Source organism: Notechis scutatus, chromosome 2 (genome assembly GCF_049901735.1).
Source record: "Notechis scutatus isolate UNSWTSFEM ecotype Mainland chromosome 2, rNotScu1.2, whole genome shotgun sequence".
Taxonomy (NCBI): domain Eukaryota; kingdom Metazoa; phylum Chordata; class Lepidosauria; order Squamata; family Elapidae; genus Notechis; species Notechis scutatus.
Window position 1 is genome coordinate 137,378,537 of NC_142010.1, and position 13,970 is coordinate 137,392,506.

The 13,970-nt window shown below is 43.6% G+C and overlaps 2 protein-coding genes and 1 long non-coding RNA gene across 4 annotated transcripts in view; 2 read left to right on the forward strand and 1 right to left on the reverse strand.

Moving 5' to 3' along the window:
• Positions 1 to 1,599: 1,599 nt before the first annotated feature.
• LOC148132269 (uncharacterized) lies at positions 1,600 to 3,726 on the forward strand. The gene is made up of 2 exons (XR_015747789.1): positions 1,600 to 1,736; positions 3,602 to 3,726. It is a non-coding gene; the product is annotated as an uncharacterized LOC148132269 (long non-coding RNA).
• Positions 3,727 to 5,256: 1,530 nt separating this feature from the next.
• RND1 (Rho family GTPase 1) lies at positions 5,257 to 11,636 on the reverse strand. The gene is made up of 5 exons (XM_026677363.2): positions 11,405 to 11,636; positions 10,601 to 10,688; positions 8,739 to 8,848; positions 7,614 to 7,748; positions 5,257 to 6,171 (listed from the first exon to the last, which is right to left on the reverse strand). The coding sequence occupies exons 1-5, from the start codon at positions 11,522 to 11,524 to the stop codon at positions 5,923 to 5,925; spliced, it is 702 nt and encodes a 233-aa protein (XP_026533148.2). The 5' UTR covers positions 11,525 to 11,636; the 3' UTR covers positions 5,257 to 5,922.
• Positions 11,637 to 11,997: 361 nt separating this feature from the next.
• DRC2 (dynein regulatory complex subunit 2) overlaps positions 11,998 to 13,970 on the forward strand; it is a 39,729-nt gene continuing 37,756 nt past the window's right edge. For both annotated transcript variants that reach the window (XM_087956332.1, XM_087956334.1), the window contains exon 1: positions 11,998 to 12,202. In XM_087956332.1, coding sequence (XP_087812458.1) covers positions 12,117 to 12,202 — 86 coding nt within the window. In that variant the 5' untranslated portion in view covers positions 11,998 to 12,116. The remainder of the gene's footprint in view (positions 12,203 to 13,970) is intronic.

Below are 13,970 nucleotides of genomic sequence, written 5' to 3' on the forward strand. Positions count from 1 at the left end.
ACTGGATTTGATAGTACGCTCCCGATTTTGACCATTTGTTGTCTGTTTGACAGGAATGCTTCTATCCAGTTATTCAGTTGTCCAGAGATACCATAGGATTTTATTTTTAGGAGTAGTTTGTCGTGTACCACTGAATCAAAATCACATCTCGGCTTGACCTAAGAAACATGAGCCACACACTGCAAGCCATAATGTGCTTTGCCTCTTGCCACATATTGTGTATCTTTGTGGTATCCCTGATAGTGAGCAGCAGGCTATTCCCTTACAAGTGCAGGTTACAATGCTGCACAGATGTTTTGCAGAATTACCTAGTGACTCATTTTCATGGGAGAAAGTGAAGAAGTGAATTTTATTTAATAAAAATTAAGTAATGAAAATCAAGTATTATCCCTCATCCCTTTGTTTAAATCCATGGCCTTTTTAAGGGGTGTCAAGGATGGATCTCACTGCCTTCCCCAGTGAGTGCTGGAGGAAGTAGAATCTATCTTGTTCTCCATAACCCCAGTCAACATGCAAATCTTCAAGCTCATACAATTAAATTGCCAGTTTGCCACATTCAGTTTATTAATTGTACCAGCCACAAAATTATTTGAGATGCCTGTTGTTTTTCTGTGTGAAAAATGAGGGGAAAAGATTTCATCAGAGGATAACCATACTAGTTTTAAAAAAAGAAGCTTGTTATTACATTAAAGTAAAAATTTGATGTAATTCTATGACATAAATGTGGTCCTAGCAATGCTACAATAGGACTCAATGTTGAAATAGTTGAATCCATAGTGGAATTTGTTTTTATTTTGCTTTCTAGAACTACTGTGTGATTTTGTTTACCATACATTAAATTAAAAGTATATTATTTTTATCCTTTATGGTAATATATCTATAAAATTATTTCTAACAAATCAATATTACTGTTGAGGTGTAATCAAATGCCATATTTTCCATAAAAATATCACTTCAGATATTTCACAAGCTGAAATAACACTACCATTTTGCAGGATACATTAACTTCACTAATTGAGACCTACCTATATTATAAAGGTTAGAACACTGAATGGAATAGCTTTTGGATCGATAGACAATCTGAGAGTCATCTGGTATTTTGTGACTGACAGGAATTATCAGTTTTTTTATATGATTTTTTTACTTAGCTACATTATTTACTTTTGTTTTCAGTTCCAACAAAACATGTTAGAACATCCATTGTCTTGAAGTTAGGATCTTTCCACCTGGGCTGGAACAAGAAACTTTGCAAAGGTCAAGGAAATGGTCTTTTTCTAACTCATGTTGAATAGCTGGTATTAGGACAGCATCTTCCATTATGTCTAATAGAAGCAACTCGGGTTGAAAAGCAGGTCATACAAATCAGATGCGTCACTTTCTTGCTGCTCCCTCTTCAAATATCCATCTGATCTAATAATGAATCTAGCACACTTCATAACATGGGACTGTCTTCCCCATTTAACTCAGGGTAGTTACACCCATGGAAACTGCCTTCTTTCCCACAGTCCACATGTATACTACCCATTTTTGTAAATTTCCATATGAAAGTTTCATAGACCGGATATGATTGAAGGCACTTATTTGCTCAGGGGATAAAGTCCAGAACACTTTGTGTTACTGCCTAGCTATGGCGTAGTATATGACAAGCCAGCAAAAGTGTAGATGATTAAGGACTTTGGATCTCAGGCAAGATGACGCATTCAGACATTTTTGTCATCTTTGACTCCCTCTTAGAGGTAAGAATAGGTTCCATTCCTACCCAAGAAAATACTTATAATTTTGTCATTGATAGAATTTTAGATTTTTTTTCTCTCTATCCAACGGAAATAGGTGAGGGTGAAGGTTCGTTCTCTGAGCTTGTGGGTTGGTTTCTGAACGTTTTGTTACCAGACTAGATAACATCTTCCGATGAGTTTAGGAGATGTGTCAAATGTTCTTCTGTTGGATTCACTGAACTGCATTGTTTATCAACCAAAATTCCAATCCCAATTGTGGTTGTAAACCACAACCTAAACTCCACTGAACATGTTACCTAGTCTGGTAAATAAACGTTCAGAAACCATCCACAAGCTTAGAGAATGAATCTTCATCCTCATCCTATATCCAAGCTACAGATATTTGCCACTATTGGAAATAGAATTGCATCAGCTTCCTCAAAACTATCACAAAATGAGGATGTATATTAAATACAGTATATCTTGATTTCAAATAAAATATATTTTTATTTACCAAGCACAACTCTGTAACAGCAAGAAGTTAATTAAAATGTAATTCAGATGTGGTGCGGTATCCCAAGAGCAGATTAACTGTGCTGTAGAAAGAAAGAAAAATATTCAGCTAGTAAGTAGGATGGAAAGCCTGGAGAATTAACCAGTTTAAACCCCAGCTTCCAAAAAAATGTAAAATAGCTGCCTTCAAAGGCAAGTCCAACATTATCGGTGGGCTAGCTTGAGGGAAGATGACTACTGGTGATTTGGACTGTGGGAGTATCATTCAACTCATTAAGGGTTCTGCGACCTAATAGCACTTCTAGATGTGCTAGGATTGCAGAATTACCTTTGGTCTTACTAGCTTCAAATTCTGGTTATAGTCTTAACATCTCCAAGGCAACTCAAACTGGTTGGAAAAACCAGGAACAGGTTCTCAGGTTTAGTGTACTTCAATGAGTCATTGTTCTTCTATATGACATTTTGCAAACAAAGTCAATATAATAAGAGAAGCAGAATTCAAGGCTTGGTCTTTCAGTTGCATAGCTTTTAGCAGTATTGAATAGATTTTATTTATAAGCAGACTCTTTAGCTGGGCCAGCCTTCCCCAGTTTGGGCACCCTTTAGTTGAATGGATACTGTTTCCAGCCAACCCAGGGATTGCTGAGAATTTTGAGATCTGAGGTTCAGACGTCTAGAAGGTAGCAGATGGAAGACTAATGTATACAACAATCACTAAAAAACATGCACCTTTTAGTATTATTGTTGCCTGGAACTGCCATATCCTAAGTCTACAAGTGATGCTCAAAAGGTAACCTTTTTTTTTTTTACAGAGCCCCCAGCATATGGAGATCTAAGGTTCTCATGTGTAACTGCAGCTTAACTTGTCTGCCTGTAAAGGCATCTTAGAACAAAGGAGAATGCTCTTGCCACCAATATTCAACTATATTTTTGACCTCTTCTGGACTTGTCTGGATCTGAGAACTAAACAGGATTAGAATTCCAGAGTTACGGGTTGGCCCAATGCCTTTCAATCTTGTCAATTTTAAGGTCTGTAGACCACCACTCCTCAAATCCCGTATAAGCTTGCTGACTGGAAAATTCTGGGGACTGAATTCCACACTTCATAAAGTTGTCTTGGTTGAGAAACACTGGGCAACACTAAAAAAATTTAAAAGTATCATGGAAGGCATTGGCAATCTTCTATCATGTAACTGTCAAGAGAACTAACTGCATGGTCTTGTCATAAATTGACCCTGATTCAACAAGTTTACATAAGCTTTATATATGCATTCAAGTTAGGAGTCGCCTTCAGTCTAGCCATAAAATCTTCTGCCAAGCTTGACTTCTCTTTCTTCTGCTCAATAATAACAAAGCACTTATCATACTCTCAGGTGCACATCACTGAAATCAGACAGATTTGGCCAACAGACTCTGCACCTACTACAACGAAGAAATGTGTAACATCTTTGTGAAAAGGACCTCATCAAATGTAAAGTTAAATAAACTAACAACACTGCTCTTGTGTGATGCATTCACTTATAGCCTTTTCAATCTGTGACTATGTTGCAAAACATTCCTAATGGGTAATGAAGCTTAACCATTGGCAGACAAGCATCAGACATCAACCACTGCTTGCAATCCTTATAAAAGAATTTATAAGAATCCATTAGAGAAAAAAAAATAAGACCTGATTTCACATCCAAATAAGCAACCATTTATAGATCAGCTCACCTAAGAGAACTACAGGTAGTCCTAAACTTACAACAGTTCATTTTTAGTGACCGTTCAAAGTTGCAACAGCACTGAAAAAAATGACTGATGACTATTTTTCACATCTGCAATGACCATTGCAGCATCCCCACGGTCATGTGATCAAAATTCAGACCCTTGGCAATTGACTCATATTTACGACAGCTGCAATGTCCTGAAGACATGTGATCATCTTTTGCAACCTTCTGACAAACCAAGTCAATGGGAAGGCCAGATTCACTTAACCGTGTTACTAATTTAACAATTATGGTGATTCACTTGACTGTGGCAAGAAAGATCATAAAATGGGGCAAGCATAAATTTTGCGGTCAATTGTGGTCATAAGTGAGGACTACCTGTACTTATCACACAAGAGAATAAGCCCTCTTCCACTAAAATGGCCTCTTCCATGATAAACATTCACTAACACGGGATTATCAGAAGGGAGTGGCTAGATATGCTTTGAACTGGACAAAATAAAATCTAATATATATATACAATTAGTAGATAGGCTGCTATGATAGAAGCAGCAACATGTTTTTTCAGAACCAAAGGATTTCTCCTACTTTGCTGGTTGTATCAATACAGCATTTTAAAATCTTCAAATTCCATGGCACTCTTAGCATTCACAGGATAATTGCAACCAGAAATATAGTTCATGTGCTACTGGATAGAGGCTCTGTTTGTCCATTAAAACCAGGCCACAATTAGCCCACAAGAGCTACTGGGGCAGTTTGTGATCACACCACAGAAGAGGTGTGATTTAAATTAAAGAGCTCTATTTAAAATCAGGGGCCTTCAGCATAAGCAGTGTTTGCAGAATACACCTCCAAATTAAAAATAGAGCAAAATCCTGGCCCGAGAATACAAATCTGAAATAAAATGTTTTTGTTTCAGGAGCCAAAACAAAGCAGCCTCCCAAAAGCTATTGATCCCAACTGCCAGCATCCTTCCCTGTTGGCCAGAGACTAAGATTGGTGGGAATTGGAATTTAAAAGCTGTACATATTGCCTATCTTAGATCCAGCTGATTTCCTTCACTTTGATTGACTAAAGCCACACCAGGTAGCTCCCAGATTTCCTGGCTAGAGTCATTTGGAAATGTTAAAATATTACTTTAGGACTTTGACCCACAGCTAGAACAACGGGAAGGCAAACCCCCTGCGCCCCCCCCCCCCACCTTTGGGGATGAGGGAAAGGAATCAAAATTTGAAATGTTGTAAAATAGTTTCTCCTTATTCCCTTCTATCACCGGGAGAGCGGAAGAGAGGTGATGGCAAAGAAGAAAGCCCTTTGAATAAGATGGTTAATCTGTATTATATTTTCATGAATAAATAAGTTCTCTTTTAATAACACTGAACATTTCACAGATCTCCCCCCTCCCCCTATATTTCCATTCTTTCCACACATATACACAAGATCAATAGGTCATTCTCTCCTCCCCCCTCAGCTTTATCTCCACAAGGAGGGATGCCTGGGCACCTGTACCCTAGATTCAAAGAGGGGTACATGTGCTGGCATAGAGGGAGATGCTTGCACTCAGTCCGCATCCAACAGGCAATTGACAAGCAGCAGGTGTATGGGATGACCCAGGGCCAAAGGAAGAATATTAACTGTGCATTGGCAAGGCGGGATAGTGGTGGTGGTAATCCCCCCCCCCAGTTCCTTCAAATATGCGCCACAGTCACCAGGAGCTACCGTCCAAGATGTCGCTGTGCCAAGCCCCAAGACTTGCAGAGGAGGCAAGTCTTGCACCAATCTTCGTTCAAGCCGTCCAGCCATGTTTTGCTGTTTCCCCCTCCTCCCTGGATAGCAGGAAGAAAGGGAAACTGGATCCTTCTGAACTTTCCAGCTCTGGCTTGGAGGAGCCAAGCCCGGTCCCTGAATCCCACACCCTGGAGGGGGGCCACCTGGAGGCCCAGGAGTCCACAGCGGTTCCATCACCACCCTCTCCTGCCAGCTCTTCACATGACGGAACAACTTTTTGCTTTCTCCTTCTTAAAAGTGGAAGAAATGAGCTCCGATCGGCTGGGAAGACGGAGAAGTCTCTTGGGGAAGCTTCGGGCGGGGCTCTTGGGGGGCCCTGGGAGGCCAGGCTTGGTGAGGCAGAGGGACGCCACTGTCCGGAAGATGCTGTGGACACTCTTCTCTGATGTGAAGGCAGAGCATTCTAGGTAACTTTCTGCTCCCAGCTGCTTGGCGACAGAACAACCCTGGAAAGGGAAAGAGGCATTAGGACTCCCCTTAGGGCAGGGATGGCTAACCTTTCCAGCACCAAGTGCCCAAAGCCCATGTGTGTGCACCCCCAAAATGCAACACGCACATGCCCCTGTGCATGCACCCCACCCTGTTCATGAGCAGAGAGCCAAAGACCAGCTGGTTGGCAGGAGGTGCGCACGCATGCGCAGCGGTGCTGAGCTGGGGCGATGGCTCATAAGCCCACAGAGAGGGCTCTGCATGCCACATAGGTTTGCCATCACGGCCTTAGCGCTTTTACAGAACAAACACCAGGCTCATGGTAGGGTCTTCAGGGGCCGTAGAGAAATGAGGACATGGAGGAATATGGAAGGACTGGACTATTATTCTCATCCTTCAGGAGCTGACCAAGCAAAATGACTTTTCGCTTTCTATGAAAGAGCACTTTCCTCACTCCACCAGGGGGGCTTTTCAAGTTCCTTTGGCAAAGAGGCGAACAACAGCCACCAACACTGATGCAATACCAGTTAGAATAGAAATCAGTAATCTAGTGTCCTCTGGGATTTTAGACTACAGTTCTCACAACAGCAATAGCCCTTAGACTTATATACCGCTTCGTAGAGCATTACAGCCCTGTCTAAGTGGTTTACAGCAGCGCCCTCCCCCCCCCAACTATTTGGGCACCAGGGACCAGCAGCATGGAGAGAGGTTTTTCCTCCCCACCAGACCAGAGGGGAGTAGTTTTGCATGCTACCTGTATCCCGTGGATGGGGTTGTGCTTGTTTGTGCAGCCTGGTTTCCGGCATGCCATGGTCTAGTGCCAGTCCACAGACCAGAGGTTGGAAACTCCTGGTTTACAGAGTCAGCATATTGCCCCCAACAATCTGGGTCCTCAGAAGGATGGAAGGCTGAGCCAACCTTGAGCCGTTAGGATCGAACTGTCAATTTAACCTGCAGTACTGCATTCTAACCACTGCGCCACCACAGCTGTTTATTTTCAGTTTCCCTTGATTAATCTTAGTAGAACTACCGGTCCAAACCATTTAAGAGTATACCAGGTTTCTGCCTCTGGCCTACAATCATCACTGGATTAACTTTATGGATTTAGAGTTATCTGCCCACCCATCTCAAGTACGTGACTCTGATAACAAACAGGGTGTTTGCAGGAAATTGGCTGTGATCCACCAGTGGTTTTATATTCTTATAGAAATACTTCATTGCAGGCATTTCCAATAACACAGCAATACTTGAAGGTGAAAGATGACAAGTTCATTAGCATATGCAAGCCTTAAGTCTAGCACCCCTGATACTATTTTAGTCATCTTGGAAAGAAGAAGAAAAAGGTAAACTAGAACAAGTTTGAAAATGAGGAGGCCTGATGCCCCAGGAAAGATCCTGGTTGAAAGGAAGTATTGCCGATAGATATCCAGACCAGCACCAACATCCTGTATTGCCTCACCTGTTCATAAGAGACTGGGGCTTGCTTTTGGTGAGACAACTCCATCAGCGTGCTGAGGTCAGTGCGCAGGTCTGTCTTGCATCCTATCAGCAGCACACGGGTATTGTGACAATAGTCCAAGATTTCAGTCTTCCACTGGAAAGGAAAAAGACAGCGCAAGAAACGTTAAAGTCATTTAATACAAGTCTTAAGAGCACATCTTGGTTAGAGAAACTGCCCTGATCTGCCATTGCAATGCCCTGCTATCCAGGCCATGTTAAAAACAAAATGCACCACAAAGCAAAGTAATTAAACAATTGGTATCACCGTTTCCCTTTTTGCCACAATGAATGCAGGCCTTTTAAATATCAAATGTCCTATGTGAAATATTAAGTTCTTTTCAAATGCACACCGAAGAAATCACTATAGCTTCCTTGATCTCCACAGTTCTAATTCTGAGCAGAGTTGCACTGAATTCAAACCCATTCTTCTAAAATTAGGGAAAAGAAACTTATTGGGTGACATTTCTCACCAATGCAGTATCTGTACCTAATAAGAAACCTTCAGTCTGAAACTTGTGATGTTGATTACAGTGGTACACATTTAAAAAAAACTGTAGAATTTCCTTCTCAAAATACAACAAGCTTCTTACAATCCCTTTAGAGGCCTATATACAAGTTCCAGAGTACTCAAAATGCTTGCTACAACAATGAAATTTATTTTGTGGCAAAAAAACAAAATGCCATACAAAGTGAGTAATTAAATGAATTGTATTTAAAACTTCTGTATTACTTTTAAAGTAGGGTTTTAAAACTAGAGCTATTTCTTTGTTCTGGTCCACCCTACTTTTGGTGATGTTAGCTTCTTTCTCCTCAGTGCCTAAAAGTCACTCATATTTCCTTTTTTCCCCCTTTAAAAAGTAACATCCTCAAAGCTTTAGATCAGGGGTCTTCAAACTTGATAGCTTTAAAGACTTGTGAACTTCAACTCCCAGAATTCCTCCTCCAGTCATGTTAGCTCAGGAATTCTGGGAGTTGAAGTCCACAAGTCTTGAACTTGCCATGTTTGAAGACCCTTGCTTTAGATCAAGTCAAGTCCCAGTAGGCAGGACAATGGGATCATCTAGCCAGGTCACACCTTCCTTACCTTCTTCATTGCACTATCCATGGTCTCAGGACGACTGACATCAAAACAGAGCAGGACGGCATCTGAATCACTGTAGCATAGGGGGCGCACATTGTCATAATACGGGGATCCTATGAGAAGCAGTGAGAAAAGCCATGAAGTGACTCAACACGTCCTTCTCTTCCCCTTTGCCAATATTGTTGAGGGGGGAAAAAGTTGCTTGCACCAATGCCAGATGATAAAACTGCCCAGTGCTGGGATTAGATGCACTTCCAGGTTTTGTGCTTTTAACACCCCCCTCCCCCTTCAAAGGAATAACATGAAAAAGTAACAGGAGTCAGAAATCTGTGGGGCTTTGCTTACTCTCTCCCATCCTTCATATCCCCAGGAAATAGTTCAACCATGTTTTACCAAACAAAGTCCATTTCCTCTTTCACACCTGACATATAAGCAATACTGAATGTGGGGGAAAAAAGGGATACAGGCATTTCCAATTACAGAGATTTACAAGGAGGGTATGTAGCTTAGAGGGAAGAATGGAGTTGCCCGGTAAAATTTCTCATTAAACATGGAGAAAAATGAGTTGTGCATGTTCCAGGCATGTCATACATGCAGGAACAGAGAATGGACTATGGCGGTGTAGTGTTGGCTGGCTGCAAAGTGAGGGAGAGACGAATAATATACACAGGCTATTCTCCCCCCCTCAGGAACCGCAGCATCCAAAATGTTGCAGCCCAGACGCTTCGTGCCTAGAATAGCAATCAGCCCCTGGTTCCCTGCACCAGCACAATCACCATGGCAACAAGGGGATCCAAATAGCCAGGGTCCCCCCACTTACAATCCCCTTCAAAAGAGGGGATGATGCCCATCCCTAGTTGCTAGGAGAACTCTCTTCTTGGCACCTCCTCCATCACACATACAATACTTTCAAGAGCCCCCTTATTATAAAGGGCTGCTTTGCCCCCTTGATTCCTCTTGCAGAATCCACTGAACCCCTTTTGCCCTGGGATTCTTCCTCAATGTGCATGAAAAATGGGAAAATCTCTCTCACACACACATCACGCATTCAGGGAGAGATGAAATGAAGGGATGGAGAAAATAGATGGGTGGGGGCTTAACAGCCTTCACAGGGTTTATCAGAAGGACTGGGGAAAAAGCAGGTGCAAGCAATAGATGGGGTGGGAAGGCTGCATTACTTAAAAGGCTGAGATACCGGAGCATCTTATTTAAGGAGCTAGAAAAAGTCTCTAGCCCAGGTTTGAAATCTCAAAATAGATGTTTAGCACCACTTCCCTTTAAGAATGGTTGGGGGGGGTGGTATTTGGTCAAGATGCAAGCCTTAAAAGTCCTACTCTTACCCATCTCTTCTAGTTTCACATCATACCCACCCACTCAATATAAATCCTTAAAGAGATATTAGTTTCTACATATAAATGCAAAAGTATCTTCCAGTCCAAGATTGCAACACAACACACAAAGCACATTATCCTTTCTTTGTACTAAAGGTTTGAAATACACATATATGGTCTAACTTGCCTCAAAAACTACCTCTAAGCCAGGCCATGTATTGTTCCTTCCCAGTTATGACAAAAAGCACCTTCATGCATTTCTACCTGCAGTGTAGTCTTCCTGACCTCAAAACTAAACGGACTAGTAAGTCTTCTGCCTCCCCCTTAGCTCCCTTAGAAACAGACTAGAACTCCTCATTTCATACACCAGGTAGTAATCAGTAGCAAGGAATGTTCAGGATTGATATCCCTTGGCCAGCTACTAGGTCCTACACAAGCTAGTCCTTCAGTTAGACCACTCCATTGCAGCATAAGGAGAATGTGGGTCGGGGTCCTGAGCAGCAGCCAAGCACAGAAGGAAAAGAGGTGCCTTACCAGATGTGTCCCACAGACTGAGCTCCACCCGTTGCTCCTCCGTTTCCAGGCATGCTGTGTAGTTCTCAAAAACAGTGGGCACGTAGGTCTAAAATAAAGACAGAAGACAGAGAAGAATCATCTGGTGAACACAACAATCTTTTATGTCGCTTGTGTGTTTATTGGAACAAAAAGGGGGGGGGGGGGCTTGGCCAAAACGGCCTTCCTAGCTCCAAAAACGAGCAAAAATGGAGATGGGGGGGCAGCTCCTGCATAGGATTTGCACACAGCCCGAAATCGTAATTACTATCGAGCAAGCAACAGAGATGGTCAGTGAATACCTCTGCAACTCAAGCCGCTTGCAGGAGAGGTGGGGGGGGGATACCGACAGGCTGCAAACCGATGAAATTGGCAGCAGCCCGCAACCCGCCCCGAAGCAACGGAGACCCCTTGGCGCGCCAAGTACTCCAGGAAAGCTACAAGGGGCTTCCAAATCTGCGCAGAGGCGGCAACCGGTGCTTTGCAAGAGACCGGGCTTAGGTAAGGCAGAGCAAGCCCCGAGAAGGGCCGGGAGCCACGTGATGCCATTCCAGCGAAGTCGGATCTCCCGGCTGGAGGGGAAACCGCATGGCAGGAAGCCCCCCGAGGTATCCCGCATGAGGGACGCATCCAATTCCCCGCGAAAGGAGAAGAGGCGCAAAAGAACGCGCGGGTGCCAAAGCCGTCGGGGGGGGGGGGAGCGCAAGATAACGCTTTTCACCCTCCCGCAATCGCAGAGGAAGCCGCCCCCCCCCCCCCCCCCCCCAAGCCGTCTGTTCCTCTTACCTCCGGGTAGCAGTCTTTGGCCAGGACCTGAAGCATGGCCGTCTTGCCACAATGTACATCCCCCACCAGAACCAACTTGCACCGGGCCACTACTGGCTGAGGAGTCCTTCTCTCTCTCATGGCAGCGGTAAACGAAGCGGGCGGCAACTGCAACACCAGCGTTCGCGACTTGCAGCAAAATCCCAGCACTCCCCCCACCCGCCGGCTAAATTAATACAGCGGGCGGGGCAGGGAGTCCTAATAGGGAATGCAGGGAGCCAATGAAACGTAGAGTTGGGCACCGATCAGCCAATCAGAAGAAGCTGGCCCAATGACCAGCGCTTGGAAGGGGAAGCTGAGTCAGAGTTTTCCCCCCCGCCCCGCCACCTCCGTTCTTACCTGGTCGGGTCATATATATATATTTTTTGCCACGAGAGTCAATCATCGGCCAAGAGGCGACTTATCATCCACTCTGATAAGGGCTTCCCTGTGTTTGTTTTTCCATAGAGTACGCAGAATTAGAGTCGTCCCTCCGTCCGTGATAAAATAGGTCGAATCTTTCAATAAAGCAATGGGTGACTAAGACTTCTTCCCGGGCCGCGGCAGGAGGAAGAGGGGGAAGATGCCTTGACAAACCTTCCGGAAACACCTGGACGGAGAACAACCTCTTCGACGTACTCCAGAGCCTGCCCTAGTGTTTTCGTGTGATCCATTTCTAAAGAGCGCAGGGTGTATGTGTGTGTGGGGGGGGGGGGTTCCGCTTTCTGCCAGGCCAGACACAGCCTTTCGGATGGTCTGCACGCGTGGCCCCCAAATAAGGTAAGGCGGGAGAAGGACCATCTGTCCTGTTATTGGGGTCACCGAAGGCTGCCGTGAGCATCCACCCCCACACACACAAGGGTTTCAAACTTGATTGCAGAAAGTACGACTTCAGCAACAGAGTGGTCAATGCCTGGAATGCACTACCTGACTCTGTTGTTACATCCTCAAACCCCCACTCCTTTAACCTCAAACTATCATTGACCTCACCCCATTCCTAAGAGGTCTGTAAGGGGCGTGCATAAGTGCACCATCGTGCCTCCCATCCCTGTCCTATTGTCCTCATTTATTTGTACCTATTTCCTGTATTCTTACTCATGTTTATACTTATATCTATAATCTTGTGATTGACAAATCAAATAAATAAAAAATAAAATAAATAAAAGACTCTCCCACTCTGCCAAAGTGACTCCCATTGCCCAACTTATTTTGCAAACTTAGGCCAGACCTGGCAGCAGATCTCCAAGTTATTAGGACTGGGAAGAATGGCAAGGTAATTTTGCTGTTGGGGAGGGGGGGAAGAGCAGATCTTTAGGCCCCAGGTCTCCTATCCAGAGGTCTTCCACAATTGGAGAACTGTTGGGGGAAGGGAAGTGGGAAGGAAGCTGCTTGTTAGTGCCCCCCTTCAGGGTGCAACTGCTTCCTGTTCCAAAGGTTTGGGTGAGGCCATTATTTTACATCTGTCCAGTGAGGAGAGCTGAATATATGTTTCACTATATGTTCAATGTTCTTCAACCCAACTGACACCCAAAATGCATGCTTTTCCTCCGTCCTTCCCCTCTCTTGCACACTCTGACGAGAAGTGGGGAAATCAGGTCCCCTTCTCTCTCATTGCAGCTGTTCCCATGGTTGACAGAGAAACAGGGGAGAGAGATACCATTAAAGGTAAGATACTTTGGTGCCAGTTCCCTGATTCCATAGAGCAGTGCTTTTCAAACAGGGAATTCTGGGACTTGAAGTTCATACATCTTAAAGTGGCCAAGTTTGAAAAACAGTGCCATGGAATGATGCTAAGGGGAATTACAGAATTGACACCTGAAGATCCAGGCTGGCAGGGAAGGCTTTCTTCATCCCCCCTCTCAGTGTCATGTCAACAGAAATCCCTTGTTCTATTTCATTACTAAAGTAGAAGAATCAGCACTGCAGTCAACACAGAAGAACTTGCTTTCCTTCCAGCTTCCATACTGGAGAATAGTATACTTCAAATGCTATTGTTCAAAACAGTCCTAAGTTTGTTGGGTCAGTGACTGAGTATTGTTTTTCTTTCAGGGGAACACATTAGAGGAAATGTGGAGGTAGATACATATGGTTTTCACCTAGAAAACCAGCCTGCACAAGTATGTGTGTAGTCATGTGATTCAAATGTGCAGTGGAACTTGCTTGTGGAAAGTGTCAAGTGTTCATAAATTCAGAAAGGTGCACACAAGCTTTTCAGCACTGATATTTTAAATATAATCCTGAGAGCAGGTTTTCAGAGTGTATTAAATGTTCAGAGAGCTTAGACTGAAAGCAAGGTTTATGTTAATAGTTAAAAATAATACAGGTTATCCTCATTTAGTGGCTACAATTGGGGCATTTAAGTGAAAAGATGGCTGTGGCTTATGATCCTACGTCAGCTTTGCTTTAGAGACCTGCTGAGATTGTAAAAATTAGGATTGGTCATAAAATTACTTTTTAATCACTTTCATAATTCTGAACAGTTGCTACATGAGGCATTCACTAAAAGAAACAGTTAACAGGTCTGAAGATCATGTGTTTTAGCACCAAA

Excerpts from the sequence above, each read along its gene's own strand:
- RND1 (XM_026677363.2), bottom strand. The coding sequence starts at position 11,524 with ATGAGAGAGAGAAGGACTCCTCAGCCAGTAGTGGCCCGGTGCAAGTTG. Across the intron at positions 10,689-11,404 it reads CCAAAGACTGCTACCCGGAG|ACCTACGTGCCCACTGTTTT; the intron begins GTAAGAGGAACA and ends TCTTTATTTTAG. Across the intron at positions 8,849-10,600 it reads CAGTCTGTGGGACACATCTG|GATCCCCGTATTATGACAAT; the intron begins GTAAGGCACCTC and ends TGCTTCTCATAG.